Below are 17,294 nucleotides of genomic sequence, written 5' to 3'. Positions count from 1 at the left end.
AGCATATAAAATTAATCGTCGATAAAGCAGATGCCAGACTGAGATTCATTGGAAGAATCCTAAGGAAATGAAATCCGAAAACAAAGGAAGTAGGTTACAGTACGCTTGTTCGCCCACTGCTTGAATATTGCTCACCGGTGTGGGATCCGTACCAGATAGGGTTGATAGAAGAGATAGAGAAGATCCAACGGAGAGCAGCGCGCTTCGTTACAGGATCATTTAGTAATCACGAAAGCGTTATGGGGATGACAGATAAACTCCAGTGGAAGACCCAGCAGGAGAGACGCTCAGTAGCTCGGTACGGGCTATTGTCGAAGTTTCGAGAAGATACCTTCTCCGAGGAGTGAAGCAGTATATTGCTCCCTCCTACGTATATCTTGGGAAGAGACCATGAGGATAAAATCAGAGAGATTAGAGCCCACACAGAGGCATGCCGACAATCCTTATTTCCACGAACAATACGAGACTGGAATAGAAGGGAGAACCGATAGAGGTACTCAAGGTACCCTCCGCCACACACCGTCAGGTGGCTTACCGAGTATGGATGTAGATGTTGATGTAGATGTAGACCCTGCATGTCAGCAGGGGACTATTCAAGCTGGAGGAGGCTCTGTAACGGTGTGGGACGTCAGCAGTTGGTGTGATATGGGAGCCATGATACGTCTAGATACGACTCTGACAGGTGACTCGTATGTAAGCATGCTATCTATCACCTGCATCCATTCATGTCCATTGCACGTTCCGACAGACTTGGGCAATTCCAACACGATAATGCGACACCCCATACGACCAGAATTGCTACGGAGTGGCTCCAGGAACACTCTTCTGAGTTTAAACACTTCCGCTGGTAACCCCCCCCCCCCCCCCCCCGAGCATATCTGGGATGCCTTTTCAGAAGAGATCAGCACTCCCTCGTAATCTTACGGATTTATTGACAGCCTTGAAGAATTCATGGTGTCAGTTCCCTCCAGCACTGCTTCAGACATTATTCAAGTCCATGACACATCGTGTTGTGACAGTGCTGCATGTTCGCCCTACACGATATTAGGCAGGTGTATCTATCTGTTTGGCTCTTCAGTGTAGATCCACCACGCAGAATCTGGGACTGTCAGACTGGATGGTTTCAGAAAACATCGTTCTTGTGCAACTTTATTCGCAGGAAGTAATGGCCGCTATCGACAGGGGATCTCAAGTTGATTCCGTATTTCTAGATTTCCGAAAAGCTTTTGACACCGTTCCTCACAAGCGACTTCTAATCAAGCTGCGGGCCTATGGGGTATCGTATCAGTTGTGCGACTGGATTCGTGATTTCCTGTGAGGAAGGTCGCAGTTCGTAGTAATAGACGGCAAATCATCGAGTAAAACTGAAGTGATATCAGGTGTTCTCCAGGGAAGCGTCCTGGGACCTCTGCTGTTCCTGATCTACATAAATGACCTGGGTGATAATCTGAGCAGTTCTCTTAGGTTGCTCGCAGATAATGCTGTAATTTACCGTCTAGTAAGGTCATCCGAAGACCAGTATCAGTTGCAAAGCGATTTAGAAAAGATTGCTGTATGGTGTGGCAGGTGGCAGTTGACGCTAAATAACGAAAAGTGTGAGGTGATCCACATGAGTTCCGAAATAAATCCGTTGGAATTCGATTACTCGGTAAATAGTACAATTCTCAAGGCTGTCAATTCAACTAAGTACCTGGGTGTTAAAATTAGGAACAACATCAGTTGGAAAGACAACATAGATAATATTGTGGGGAAGGCGAGCCAAAGGTTGCGTTTCATTGGCAGGACACTTAGAAGATGCAATAAGTCCACTAAAGAGACAGCTTACACAACACTCGTTCGTCCTCAGTTAGAATATTGCTGCGCGGTGTGGGATCCTTACCAGGTGGGATTGACGGAGGACATCGAAAGGGTGCAAAAAAGGGCAGCTCGTTTTGTATTATCACGTAATAGGGGAGAGAGTGTGGCAGACATGATACGCGGGTTGGGATGGAAGTCATTAAAGCAAAGGCGTTTTTCGTCGCGGCGAGATATATTTACGAAATTCCAGTCACCAACTTTCTCTTCCGAATGCGAAAATATTATGTTGAGCCCAACCTACCTAGGTAGGAATGATCATCAAAATAAAATAAGAGAAATCAGAGTTCGAACACAAAGGTTTATGTGTTTGTTTTTCCCGCGCGCTGTTCGGGAGTGGAATGGTAGAGAGATAGTACACTACTGGCCATTAAAATTGCTACACCACAAAGATGACGTGCTACAGACGCGAAATTTAACCGACAGGAAGAAGATGCTGTGATGTACAAATGATTAGCTTTTCAGAGCATTCACACAAGGTTGACGCCGGACGTGACACCTACAACATGCTGACATGATGAAAGTTTCCAACCGATTTCTCAAAAATGGTTCAAATGGCTCTGAGTACTATGGGACTCAACATCTTAGGTCATAAGTCCCCTAGAACTTAGAACAACTTAAACCTAACTAACCTAAGGACATCACACACGCCCATGCCCGAGGCAGGATTCGAACCTGCGACCGTAGCAGTCCCGCGGTTCCGGACTGCAGCGCCAGAACCGCTCGGCCACCGCGGCCGGCACCGATTTCTCATACACAAACAGCAGTTGACATGCGTTGCCTGGTGAAACGCTGTTGTGATGCCTCGTGTAAGGAGGAGAAATGCGTACCATCACGTTTCCGACTTTGATAAAGGTCGGATTGTAGGCTATCGCGATTGCGATTTATCGTATCGCGACATTGCTGCTCGCGTTTGTCGAGATCCAATGACTGTTAGCAGAATATGGAATCGGTGGGTTCAGGAGGGTAATACGGAACGCCGTGCTGGATCACAAAGGCCTCGTATCGCTAGCAGTCGAGACGACAGGCATCTTATCCGCATGGCTGTGACGGATCGTGCAGCCACGTCTCGATCCCTGAGTCAACAGACGGGGACGTTTGAAAGACAACAACCATCTGCACTAACAGTTCGACGACGTTTGCAGCAGCATGGACTGTCGGCTGGGAGACCATAGGTGCGGTTACCCTTCACGCTGCGTCACAGACAGGAGCGGCTGCGATGGTGTACTCAACGACAAACCTGGGTGCACGAATGGCAATACGTCATTTTTTCGGATGAATCCAGGTTCTGTTTACAGCATCATGATGGTCGCATGCGTGTCTGGCGACATCGCTGAACGCACATTGGAAGCGTGTATTCGTCATCGCCATACTGGCGCATCACCCGGCGTGATGGTATGGGATGCCATTGGTTACACGTCTCTGTCAGCTCTTGTTCGCATTGACGACACTTTGAACAGCGGACGCTACATTTCAGATGTGTTACAATGCGTGGCTCTGCCCTTCATTCGATCCCTGCGAAACCCTATATTTCAGCAGGATAATGCACGACTTCATGTTGCAGGTCCTGTACGGGACTTTCTGGATCCAGTAAATGTTCGACTGCTGCCCAGGCCAGCACATTCTCCAGATCTCTCACCAACTGAAAACGTCTGGTCAATGGTGTCCGAGCAACTGGCTCGTCACAATATGCCAGTCGCTACTCTTGATGAACTGTGGTATCGTGTTGAAGCTGCATGGGCAGTTGTAGCTGTAGACGCCATCCAAACTCTGTTTGACTCAATGCCCAGGCGTACCAAGGCCGTTATTACGGTCGGAGGTGGTTGTTCTGGGTACTGATTTCTCAGGATCTATGCTCCCAAATTGCGTGAAAATGTAATCACACGTCAGTTCTAGGATAATATATTTGTCCAATGAATACCCGTTTATCATCTGCATTTCTTCTCGGTGTAGCAATTTTAATAGCCAGTAGTGTATGATTGTGGTTCGATGAACCCTCTGCTAAGCACTTAAATTTGAATTGCAGAGTAATAATGTAGATGTAGATGTAGATGTTGGAGTTGGGGATCGAGGTGGTGCGGTGGTGGTGTTGTTGATGATGATGGTAGTGCAGATAACGGAGGTAGACTGAGAACCCAAGAATGAGGGAACCATTACGACAGCAGATGTCACAGAGTTGCGTAACGCTGGTAATGGTGTGCGAGAGAGAGTGCTGGGCTCACCGGGTAGCGCTGCTTGGGCAGCGGCTTGAGCCTGAAGCCGAAGGGTGGCTGGTACGCCCTGGCGGGCGGCGGCGGCAGCACCAGGTTGGCGTGCGGCTCCGGGTCCTCGTAGACGGGCGCCGGCGGCACCAGCGGGTAGGCGGGCAGCGGCCGCGGCGCCGGGTCCGGGGGCGTGATCGGCTCCAGCTTGCCCGACGGCACCATGATGGCCAGCGACGCCGTCTGCAACCACACACGGCACCGGTCAGCTGTGGCGTGAAGCGCACCGTAAATATCAGAACATTGTCAGGTCTTACAGCACTGGTGTCCAAAGCCTGACGACGAAATAAACTTTTCCGTGGTGTTCAAATGGTTCAAATGGCTCTGAGCACTATGGGACTTAACATCTATGGTCATCAGTCCCCTAGAACGTAGAACTACTTAAACCTAACTAACCTAAGGACATCACACAACACCCAGTAATCACGAGGCAGAGAAATTTCCGTGGTGTATTGTACGTAGGCTGTGTAGGTTTTCATGGTGGTAACGCCACGTAGCGCTCTGTACGAAAATCACTGATTGTGGTGTGTGCAGTATGTGGCTAGTTGGACTCATTGTTGGAATATTCGCTTGTGTATGCTATGGTCGCAGGTTCGAATCCTGCCTCGGGCATGGATATGTGTGATGTCCTTAGGTCAGTTAGCTTTAAGTAGTTTTAAGTCCAGGGCACTGATGACCTCAGATGTTAAGTCCCATCGTGCTTAGAGCCATTTGAGCCATTTCGCTGGTGTAGTGTTGGGCAGCTGGATGTGAACAGCACGTAGCGTTGGGCAGTTGGAGGTGAGCCGCCAGCAGTGGTGGATGTGGGGAGAGAGATGCCAGAGTTTTGAGAGCGGACGATCTGGACGTGTGTCCGTCAGAAAAGGAAATTTGTAAGACTGGATGTCATGAACTGATACCCAGGGTGTTACAAAAAGGTACGGCCAAACTTTCAGGAAACATTCCTCACACACAAAGAAAGAAAATATGTTATGTGGACATGTGTCCGGAAACGCTTACTTTCCATTTTAGAAGTCAAAAAATGGTTCAAATGGCTCTCAGCACTATGGGACTCACCTTCTGAGGTCATTAGTCCCCTAGAACTTAGAACTAGTTAAACCTAACTAACCTAAGGACATCACACACATCCATGCCCGAGGCAGGATTCAAACCTGCGACCGTAGCGGTCTAGCGGTTCCAGACTGCAGCGCCTAGAACCGCACGGCCACTTCGGCCGGCCATGTTAGAGCCCATTTTATTACTTCTCTTCAAATCACATTAATCATTGAATGGAAACACACAGCAACAGAACGTACCAGCGTGACTTCAAACACTTTGTTACAGGAAATGTTCAAAATGTCCTCCGTTAGCGAGGATACATGCATCCACCCTCCGTCGCATGGAATCCCTGATGCGCTGATGCAGCCCTGGAGAATGGCGTGTTGTATCACAGCCGTCCACAATACGAGCACGAAGAGTCTCTACATTTGGTACCGGGGTTGCGTAGACAAGAGCTTTCAAATGCCCCCATAAATGAAAGTCAAGAGGGTTGAGGTCAGGAGAGCGTGGAGGCCATGGAATTGGTCCGCCTCTACCAATCCATCGCTCGACTGAAATGTGCAGGAGCTCCATCGTGCATGAACCACATGTTGTGTCGTACTTGTAAAGGCACATGTTCTAGCAGCACAGGTAGAGTATCCCGTATGAAATCATGATAACGTGCTCCATTGAGCGAAGGTGGAAGAACGAAACTAAAATGAGCTCTAACATGGAAATTAAGCGTTTCCGGACACATGTCCACATAACATCTTTTCTTCATTTGTGTGTGAGGAATGTTTCCTGAAAGTTTGGCCGTACCTTTTTGTAACACCCTGTATATTATGACTTTTGAACACTATTAAGGGAAATACATTGTTTCTTCTCTATCAAAATCTTTCATTTGCTAACTATGCCTGTCAGTAGTTAGTGCCTTCAGTAGTTAGAATCTTTTATTTAGCTGGCAGTAGTGGCGCCCGCTGTATTGCAGTAGCCGGCCAGAGTGGCCGAGCGGTTCTAGGCGCTTCAGTCTGGAACCGCGCGACCGCTACAGTCGCAGATTCGAATCCTGCCTCGCACATGGATGTGTGTGATGCCCTTAGGTTAGTTAGGTTTAAACAGTTCTACGTTCTAGGGGACTGATGACCTGAGATGTTAACTCCCATAGTGCTCAGAGCCATTTGAACCATTTTGTATTGCATTAGTTTGAGTAACGAAGATTTTTGTGAGGTAAGTGATTCATGAAAGGTATAGGTTAATGTTAGTCAGGGCCATTCTTTTGCAGGGATTATTGAAAGTCAGATTGGGTTGCGCTACAAATATTATGTGCCAATTTTGTGATAATTAGAATAAGTAAAGAGAGAAATAACTGAGTACGTTCAGTTTTCCTCAGCTGTTTGAAAATCAGATAACATAGAAGTTTACCAGCAGAGTCATTCTTAATTTTCAAATGGGACGTTTCAGCATCACTATCAAGACACATAGCTCAGTGAAAGTTGGACCACACGCAGAAAGAACTGCTACATTATAGTATATTAGTAACTGAAACAAATACGCAAAGCGACGAACAGAAATGGCATTTGTACCCAGAGGCAGTGGTTTCACCGAAGTCGCCGCGGTTCATGATGGTCCCCTGTACATTACAATAGATAGAACATGATTCTTACCCCTACAAGTGTCAGTCCAACCCTGATGTTTTTTGTCCGCTGCAGTACATCCGCTATCACACAGACACAACCCGCTGCCAACAATCTAAATTCAGCTTTCGGTGAGACCTAATAGAGCACTCGAGAGAAATATTCTTTGAAGGGTCACTGTGTCCCCGAAGCATACATTGTGTTACTGTTCAGTCACTGTGTGTGAAGTAAATTTATGTGAAAATGGCGCGGTGAAACGACATTATACTATGCAAGATGGTAGGAGAACTCAGTCTTGAAAGTGACATAAGTGACTTTCCTGGTAAAAGTGATTCTGAAGCCGCCCCTCCTGCAGCAGTTGTGCACAATGCCGAAACTGATCAGTCTGCCGAATCTTCAGGCAGCGATGAAGAAGGAACAGTCGTCCACGGTAAGAATGGTCATTGATGGAAGACAGTACTATTTCGTGACCATTGCCAGTGAAGGTAAAACCTGAGTAGTTAGGCCGTGTCATAATCCACAGGGCCGACCGTTGTGGCCGTGCGGTTCTTGGCGCTTCAGTCTGGAACCGCGCGAGCGCTACGGTCGCAGGTTCGAATCCTGCCTTGGCCATGGATATGTGTGATGTCGTTAGGTTAGTTAGGTTTAAGTAGTTCTAAGATCTAGTGGACTGATGATCTCAGATGTTAAGTCCCATAGTGCTCAGAGCCATTTGAACCATTTAAACCATAATCCACAGCGTTTTTCTGGTAGCTGGCCACCCAGAGACACTTGAAACGTACACAAGTGGATCCAAGCAAAGGGATGGAAAAGTCGAGTATCGTAGAAGTTTGAAACAGAGTATGACGCAACCAAACAACTCATAAGATTTTTACCATAAATTATTTGAGATTTTCAATAAGGGCTTCAGAAATGTTTTACATTGCATCTTGAACAGTGAGTGTGTATGAATAAATTTACTCAACAAATGAAATCTGAAATAAATGAGTTAAATTTTGTGCCACAGCCATTATGTGAACCCAGGTCTCCTTGCTTCCTAGGGAGGAACGCTAACGGTTACACCACCGCAGCACAATGGCTGATATTCAAATTTGTGTTGTGGAGGGCATTAAACTTGTGTAGTGTGAGCAGGATTGTTGGCCATAGTGCTGTGTTGGTGTAATGGTTAGCATTCCTACCCGCTAAGTAAGGAGACCTGGGTTCAAATCCTCCCCCCGCCCCCTTTCCCCAGGGCATGAATTTAAATTTATTTCTTCAAATTCCACAATTATCGTAGATAAAGATGAGACTCAAATGCCTCGAGGAAAATTTAATTATAGGATCTATAGGTACAGGATTTCCACATTAGGTCCAATGCATAGGTGCTATTGCAATGTCAGAGAGCCTCGGCAATAGTGACGATCTAAGAAGGGGAAAATAAGCTGAAGATAGGAATAGAATTTGTATTGAGGAGGGTACTGGACTTCTGTAGTCCAGCAACGCTAACCCTAATACAGGGGTGGTGTAATAATTAGTATTGCTGTCTAATAAGAAAGGGGACCTGGGTTCAGATCCCAGCCATGGTACAAATTTTAATTAATTTCATCAGATTCAATCATTATCGTAGATAAAGATGAGACTCAAATATCTCGAGGAAAATTTAATTATAACATCCGTAGATTTACTCAACAGAGCTTCTTTAAGGTTTTATTAACTGTCTTCCAACGATTTTATTTTATACTCTCTCAGAAACTCTGTTACATTTTCGTTCAGACTATCCCAGTCTGTTGGAATTCTCGAAGTGCGACAAGTGCTTGTAGAATGGCAACCAATTTCAGGTACGTCCCCCCTCAGACTGACTAGACAAGGACCTCAAAGACTTGAACAGTGTTTTGGAATACATCACATTAGAGTTCTGTTTGCAGTCTCTTTAACAGATGCAATGCACTCTCTCCGTAGCCTTTCAGCAAATCTAACGTCTTTGATTCGTCTTCTCTGCTACTCATTCCACGTTTATGGATTCGTACTTTTACCCCTACCTACTTAAAAGATGTTACATGTTCGACACGTTTACCATTAACGTTATAATCGCGTACTGTCTGGATGTTTCTTCTTGTTTTTGGAAATAATCCAAATTTAATGGCAGATACTAGCCAGTAAACATGTGCTACAAAGTATGCTATTATGCTTCCTTGTCTTTCTTGTAGAAGTTTAAAAACGGAGACTTTCGGGGATATCTGACACAAAAAATACCCTCTGATACAAACTTAAGGGAGATTTATGAAGAATACATATAGCTATAGCAAATCTAAATTGGGACACCATACTGGCGTCTGAACGTTAAAATCAGTTGTTTTGACCATCGGTGTATCCTACTTGGTTGAAAACAACGACTTCGTGGCTACATTTATCTTAGAAATCACAATGTGAATACTGGATGTTACGGGGAGATATCTATAAGAAATGAAACTAAGATTATTTGGAGATTACAGGTTGAAAAACGTGTGATAAAATGTGTAAGACGGTGAAGAATTTAGGTAAATGACATCCGTAGCAATGTAGCCACGTAGGCAAAAATTAAAACTGTGATGATACAGTTTTTATTGTTTTCGTAGTAAAGACAAAGTACCTGTTCTTGTATTAGAAAGAATGTCAACAGCGTCCATCATCCATGGTAGCCGAAACAGTAGTACGGAGAAACAAGGAAAGGCATGCAGTCCGATAGAAATGTATATTTGGTGCCAAGTTGGCAAATCTCCCGATGCAGATTACAGCTTGCTCTGCCCCCAAGGTCGACAGGCATTTACATAGAATGGTCTCAGCGAGACGATAAATCTGACATGCTCGCGAGTAATGTGTTCTGCACCATGCACAGAACTCTATTCTCTATTCGCAAAAAATACAAAACAATGCCATGCAGACTTACTTAACGTGTCATTAATCCTCGTAAAATTGGCCGACTATATTTACTTTATCCGAAATTTATAACGGCAACAATAGCTCCCAAAGCTGCCTAATTACGAAGGCGAAATCATACGGTGAAATAAATTATTTTTGTAACATTTCATTTCTCAGCCTAGTTTTCGTTGTGCTCGATGCGTTTCGTCCAGATATACACTGACGGGAAAGGAATCGCAACACATAGAAGGAGTTGTGCGACATAAGCGGAAGTTCGTAGGAGTGTTTCAACATCTGAAAGGTGACGACTGTTCAAATTTCGCGCCAGTCGCGTAAGAGTGACGCTAGCAGCGCCACTGTGAGGATGCAAATCATGTTTACTTTAAATACACGCTGTAACGGTCGTGAGCGTTTGTTACCTTTGAGATTGAACGTGGTGAGCTGATGTTAGTCAAGATTGCCTCTAAAGCGACAAAGATGCCATTATCATCTCACTGAGTTTCAACGAGGCCGTGTAATAGGACTACGAGAAGCTGGATGTTCCTTCTGCGATACTGCAGAAAGGCCTGGCAGTAATAGAGCCACTGTACGTGACTGCCGGCAGCAGTGATCACGATAATGTACGGTCGCAATAAGACCGGACGACTACTGACCCGAGACCATCGCTATTTACGACTTCAGTCTTGTCAACCGAGAGCTCATTGAAGGTCAGGGCGGAGGTCTGTCGTACTTTCTGATGAGAGATGGCCGTGGCTCGGTGCCAGTGATGGTGGTGTGTTGGTTAGGAGGTTAGTTGTGGGCAAGCAAACAACCTGTCTGCGTGCTAGACACGTAGACATGTAGAGTTATGGTCTGGGGTGCGATTTCGCATGACAGCAGGAGCACTCGTGATCATCCCATGCACTCTGACTGGTGATGCAACCTGTCATGCTGAGGTTCATGAACAGTATTCTAACGGATGTTTTCCAGCAGGATAACGCTCGCTCACATACCGCTGTTTTAACCCAACACGCCATATAAAGTGTTGACATGTTGACTTGGCCTGCTCTATTAACATATCTGTCTGGGGCCCAGCACATGTGGGACATTATCACACGACAACACCTGCGTCATCCACAAACGAGCCCTGCATTGACCGACCAAGTACAAGAGGCATAGAGCTCCATCCCACAAACTGACGTTCGGTACTTGTACAGCTCAAAGCAAGCACGTTTGCATGCTGGCATTTAACATTCTAGCGATTACACTGATTATCAATGTACCAGCAATTCACATTTACAATGGATTATCTGGCACTTACAGTACATTAACTGTGATCTTGCAATATTAATCATTAAAATATATAACCTAGGTAAAAATATCTCCGAAATTTATTACGCTATATTAATTTTTTTGTGTTGCGATTTTTCTCCGTCAGTGAATTTAAAATTTTTAGACTCTCAAAAAAGAGTATAACAAATAACTGATCTGCAGAGAAGTTATCTTCCTCAGTGTATTTGTTGAGGTCCTCGTATGGGAAAACATCATACTGTATGGATGTTTGGAGCTTCTTTGTTTCCCGCGTCCGGCCATCCTGATTTAGGTTTTCCGTGATTTCCCTAAATCTCTCCAGGCAAATGCCGGGATGGTTCCTTTGAAAGGGCACGGGCGACTTCCTTCCCAGTCCTTCCCTAATCCAATGAGACCGATGACCTAGCTGTTTGGTCTCTTCCCCCCAAAACAACCCGAACCTTCTTTCTTGACATTTGGCGAATAAACACACATTAAAAAAAGTTTTGCGTCACCCCAGTTCCAAGAACTCCTGATATAGGTGTTGACTGTGGATGATGTATCACAGACACAATCACTTTGACTGTTCAGAGATGTCACTAAACCCACCCAAAGACGTAAACAACCATGCATGAGCAGCTCCTATTAGACGGAGTGCGTCCGAGAGCCGATCAGTCCCAGTCATTCCACCAGGAAGGAGGTACACGGCTCGTGTTGTCTGTAATTCAACAATGCCTAGACGGTCAATATCACGGTTAGACCGCGTCCGCATTGGTACTTTGTGCTAGGAAGGGCTCTCAACAAGAGAAGTGTCCAGGGGTGCCGAGTGAACCAAAGCGATGTTGTTCGGATATGGAGGAGATACAGAGAGACATGAACTGTCGATGACATGCCTCGCTCAGGCCGCCCAAGGACTGCTACTGCAGTGGATGACCGCTTCCTACGGATTATGGCTCGGAGGAGCCCAGACAGCAACGCCTCGATGTTGAATAACGCTTTTCGTGCAGCCACAGGACGTCGTGTTATGCCTCAAACTGCATGATGCACAACTTCACTCCCGACGTCCATGGCGAGGTCCATCTTTGCAACCACGACATCATGCAGCGCGGTACAGGTGGGCCCAAAAACATGCCAAATGGACTGCTCAGGACTGGCATCACGTTTTCTTCACCGATGAGCGTCGCATATGCCTTCAAACAGACAATCGTCGAAGACGTGTTTGGAGGCAATCCGGTCAGGCTGAACGCCTCAGACACACTTTACAGCGAGTGCAGCAAGGTGGAGGTTCCCTGCTGTTTTGGGGTAGCATTATGTGGGGCCGATGTACGCCGCTGGTGGTCATGGAAGGCGCCGTAACAGCTGCACGATACGTGAATGCTATCCTCCGACCGATAGTGTAACCATATCGCCAGCATAATGGCGAGGCATTCGCGTTCATGGACGACAATTCGTGCCCGCAACTTGCGCATCTTGTGAATGGCTACCGTCAGGATACCGACATTGCTCGACTATAGTGGCCAGCATGTTCTCCAGACATGAAGCCTATCGAACATGCCTGGGATAGATTGAAAAGGGCTATTTATGGGCGACGTGACCCACCAACCACTCTGTGGCATCTATGCCGAATCGCCGTTGAGGAGAAGGACAATCTGGACCAACAGTGTCTTGATGAACCTGTGGATAGTATGCCACAACGAATACAGGCATGCATCAATGCATGAGGGCGCGCTGCTGGGTATTAGAGGTACCGGTGTGTACAGCGGCCTGGACCACCACCTCTGAAGGTCTCGCTGTGTGGAGGTAGAACATGCAATGTGTGGTTTTCATGAGCAATAAAAAGGGGGAAAATGATGTTTATGTTGATTTCTATTCCAATTTTCTGTACAGTTTCCGCAACTGTGGGAACCGAAGTGATGGAAAACTGTTTTTGATGTGTGTATATCACATATGGGATTATTCAGAATGTGCAGTTAGTGTAAACATCCATTTCAAGGACGATGGTTCTGATCTGCATTGCCGTTGTCTACAGGAGAAACGTTATTGTAGGGGAAGAATACATCGCATGTAAAGATGGCAGAAATTAGCCTTAGGCAAGACCGGTTTTGGTTCCAGTGACGTGTAAGACCACGCGAGGCAGTAGTGACCCAACGACTTATTTCAGAAGAGAGATGAAGAAAGGGAGATCTACATTTACGGTATCTGTAGACTTGGAGCTAGAATTTGAGACGGCTGTATGGGAAACACTTCTTGAAATTCTGAAAGTAGCACGAATACAATACAGGCAGCTAAAAATTATCTACAACTTATACAGAAACAGTTTTAAGCATCGAAGGATATGAAAGGGAAGCACTAAATGAGAATGAAGTGAGACAGTATTGCGGCCTATTTTAATATTCCCAACAATGGCCGATATCGATCGCGGCTCAGAGGTTCTACAACTCCCGGTAGACGATAACCACCAGGGGCGTGCCTAGCATGTCACGTACGCCGAGCTGCTCGCATCGGCGGGGCCTGGCCGGCAGCTGTGACTCAGCGTAGTACAACCCATTCCATGAGCTGCTGTCAGTCACGCCATTATGCCTTACATTGTACTTGGACTTTGTCCTTGTTATTGGCTCACAGTGTTCTGCTCTCGCGGAACTTGACATTGTTTATCAATTAAATATTTGTATCTGGAGCCGACAAGAAACCTGTCGTCTATGTTACTGAATCTACACGTTGCTCAAACAGGAATGGAAGAAAAAGAGGAATTGGAAATACAATTACTGTTCAGAGAGAAGAAATAACAACTAAGATTTAATGATGACATTATAATTCTGCCACACACACCAAAGTTTTTTGGAAGATCAATAGAATGGTATGGATAAGCGTCTTGAAAAGAGGTTATAAGATGAACATCAACAAAAGTAAAATAACTGCTACGGTGCTGAAATGGCTCGCACATCCGTCTAGTAAGCAGGGGACATGTGTTTCTTCAGCTTCTATCATATGAAACAAGGGTAAAAGTATGCAGTGGAATTAAATCAGGTGACACGGAAGGTATTGGTTTAGGACGTCAGACTCTATAAGCAGTAGATGAATTTTGGTATTTGACCAGATCATTTAGTAATGATGGTCGAAGTAAAGAAGATATAAAATCCAGGCGATACCAAGAAAATCTTTTCTGGAAAAGACAAATTTGTTAATATCTGACATGAACTTCTGGTTGAGGGTAGCCTTGTACAAAAAGTCAAGAAAAGAGTAGAAGCTTTTGATATGTGGTTCTGTAGCAGAATGCAGAATGTTGAAGATTACATTGGTAGGTTGGATGTGTAATGAAGAAATACTGAATCGAATCAGGGAGAAAAAAAGTTATGTCACAACTTGACTAAAAGAAGGGATCGGTTGATAGGACACATCCTGAGGCATGAAGGAAAGAAATCGTCTGTTTGGTAATGGAAGGAAGTCTATGTGTGTGTGGTGTGTGTGTGTGTGTGTGTGTGTGTGTGTGTGTGTGCGGAGGTAATGAAGGTAACATTGTGGAAGGTGAGCAAGGTTGACCACAGCATGCAGGCTCAAAAGGAGGTAGGTCGCAATAGTTATGTTTTGATGTAGAAACTTACACAGGATAGACGAGCAGGGTGAGCTGCATGAAATCAGTCTTTGGACTGAAAACCAAAACAACAACAACAACAACAACAACAAAACAGCATGTCAGTCGTATAAAGTTGTGTGGGGCGCGTTGGTGAGATGAGTTACAAGCCTTCAACTACCATCGGAAGATCTTTCCGACATCCATACGACACTATCTTAGGAATAAGTTTCACTGCTAAGATAGTTCTTTGACAGCCTCTTACAAACATACATTACGTGATAAAAGTATCCTGACACCACATAAACATACGTTTTTCGTATTAGGTGCATTGTGCTGCCACGTACTGCCAGGTACTCCATATCGACGATCTCAGTAGTCATTAGACATCGTGAGAGAGCGGAATGGGGCGCACCGCGGAACTCGGGTCTTTGAACGTGGTCAGGTGGTTGGGTGTCACTTGTGTCATACGTCTGTACGCGAGATTTCCACACTCCTAAACAACCCTAGGTCCACTGTTTCCGATGCGATAGTGAAGTGCAAACGTGAGGGGACACGTACCGCACAAAAGCGTACAGGCCGACCTCGTCTGTTGATTGACAGAGACCGCAGACAGTTGAAGAGTGTCATAATGTATAATAGGCAGACATCTATCCAGACCATCCCACAGGAATTCCAAACTGCATTAGGATCCACTGTAAGTACTATGACAGTTAAGCGGGAGGTGAGGAAACTTGGATTTCATGGTCGAGCGGCTGCTCATAAGCCACACATCACGCCGGTAAATCCCAAACGACCCCTCGCTTGGTGTTAGGAGTGTAAACACTGAACGATTGAACAGCGGAAAAACGTTGTGTGGATTGACGAATCACGGTACACAATGTGGTATTCCGATGGCAGGGTGAGGGTATGGCGAATGTCCGGTGAACGTCATCTACCAGCGCGTGTAGTGCCAACAGTAAAATTCGGAAATTCGGAGACGGTGGTGTTATGGTGTGGTCGTGTTTTTCATGAAGGGGGCTTGTACCCCTTGTTGTTTAACGTGACATTATCCCAGCACAGGTCTATATTGATGTTTTAAGCATCTACTTGCTTCCCATTGTTGAAGAGCAATTTGGGGATGGCGATTGCATCTTTCAACACGATCGAGTACCTGTTCATAATGCACGGTCAGTAGCGGAGTGGTTACATGACAATAACATCCCTGTAATGGACTATCCTGCACAGAGTCCTGACCTGAATACTACAGATCACCTTTGGGATGTTATATGGCTCTGAGCACTATGGGACTCAACTGCTGCGGTCATAAGTCCCCTAGAGCTTAGAACTACTTAAACCTAACTAACCTAAAGACATCACACACATCCATGCCCGAGGCAGGATTCGAACCTGCGACCGTAGCGGTCGCACGTTTCCAGACTGTAGCGCCCAGAACCGCTCGGCCACTCCGGCCGGCTGGGATGTTATAGAATGCCGACTTCGTGCCAGGCCTCACCGACCGACATCGAATCTCTCCTCAGTGCTGCCATCCGTGAAGAATGGGCTGTTATTCCGCAGGAAACCTTCCAGCACTTGATTGAACGTATGCCTGCGAAAGTGGAAGCTGTCATCAAGGCCAAGAGTAGGCCAACACTATATAGAATTCCAGCATTATCGATGGAGGGCACCACGACCTTGTAAGTCATTTTCAGCCAGGTGTCCGGATACTTTTGATCACATAGTCTATCATGTGGCTGCTAAGCAAATGTGCCACATCCCCTGTTAACTGTCTTGTTTTTGTGGAAGAAGGTTTCCTGGTTTGTTACCCTACAGTAAAGGGGACAGTCTAGACCCTGCCGTGAGAGAGACATCTTCTTCTTGATGTCTGTCACCGACTCCAGCTTCTGGAACTCCAATACATAGTAAATCCTATGTAAGGTCTACAGTATCTTTACTTTCAGAAAATTTTTAATAATGTTTTTTGGATGCTGTTGTTTTGCGATTCACTAAAGACCTGTTTTACAACCATTTCGACTTTCTATTGCGGAATTAACCTATCTTTCTTAATTAGTGCTGACGTTTGGACACTAGAGCATTTGCCATCGAGCGCTACCACGATATCGCCCAAATTCATCACAAGACAGTTGTCAGAACTGTCGCCTAACATCTGCCAAACTGGCAGTCTCTAGGCAGCCGACGTCACAGTTAGGAAATTAACGTTTCGTAAACCCCACAGCGGGAAAGTGTAGACGGAGAAGGAATGGGCGGCGCCGCGCTTGTCTTGATTGAAATTTCCTCCGGCGTCCCGCTTTATATGCAAACAGTTGACTTGGCAAGCCCTGGTGCTAGCGCTCCGTACAGCCCGAAACACGTTCCGAATGCACGCCCGTCTTAATTTTCGGTGGCTTCCTGGTTTATCACATGCCAGTCGCGTCCCTAGCTGGCGACCAGGAGGACTTTCTGGCCCAAAAAACACGCTAGCGACGCTCCGTTGTTCGAAGAAAATACATTTTATAAATATTCTGTCCGTTTGTTTTGTAGGGTGTCTGTGCGCGTACTAAGCTATCAGTAACCTATGTCGAACGTATTCATAGACGTGAAACTGCTGGTAGTAACCTTACATTACGACACAGTTGCATTCCATGCGCTATCAAAAATGATCATACAGTCAAAACCGAAGACAACAACTAGTAAATAGTCGAGCTTTCGGGCGAACTGTCGGTTGTCTGTATGTGCCACAATATTTCGGTGTAGAGTCTTCCGGCCATCTTCATGTGAATACTGGCGAAATCATACTGAGCTCCCGTGTTAAAGACCCCATCGACACATGCG

The 17,294-nt window shown here is 45.8% G+C and overlaps 1 protein-coding gene across 1 annotated transcript in view; it reads right to left on the bottom strand.

Moving 5' to 3' along the window:
• Positions 1 to 17,294, bottom strand: part of LOC126100732 (uncharacterized) — a 138,801-nt gene that overhangs the window by 51,759 nt on the left and 69,748 nt on the right. Inside the window, exon 2 of the mRNA XM_049911352.1 lies at positions 4,077 to 4,298. Within this exon, the coding sequence (XP_049767309.1) occupies positions 4,077 to 4,298 (222 nt within the window). The remainder of the gene's footprint in view (positions 1 to 4,076; positions 4,299 to 17,294) is intronic.

Source organism: Schistocerca cancellata, chromosome 9 (genome assembly GCF_023864275.1).
Source record: "Schistocerca cancellata isolate TAMUIC-IGC-003103 chromosome 9, iqSchCanc2.1, whole genome shotgun sequence".
Classification (NCBI taxonomy): Eukaryota; Metazoa; Arthropoda; class Insecta; order Orthoptera; family Acrididae; genus Schistocerca; species Schistocerca cancellata.
This window is presented reverse-complemented; position numbering and strand designations above follow the sequence as displayed.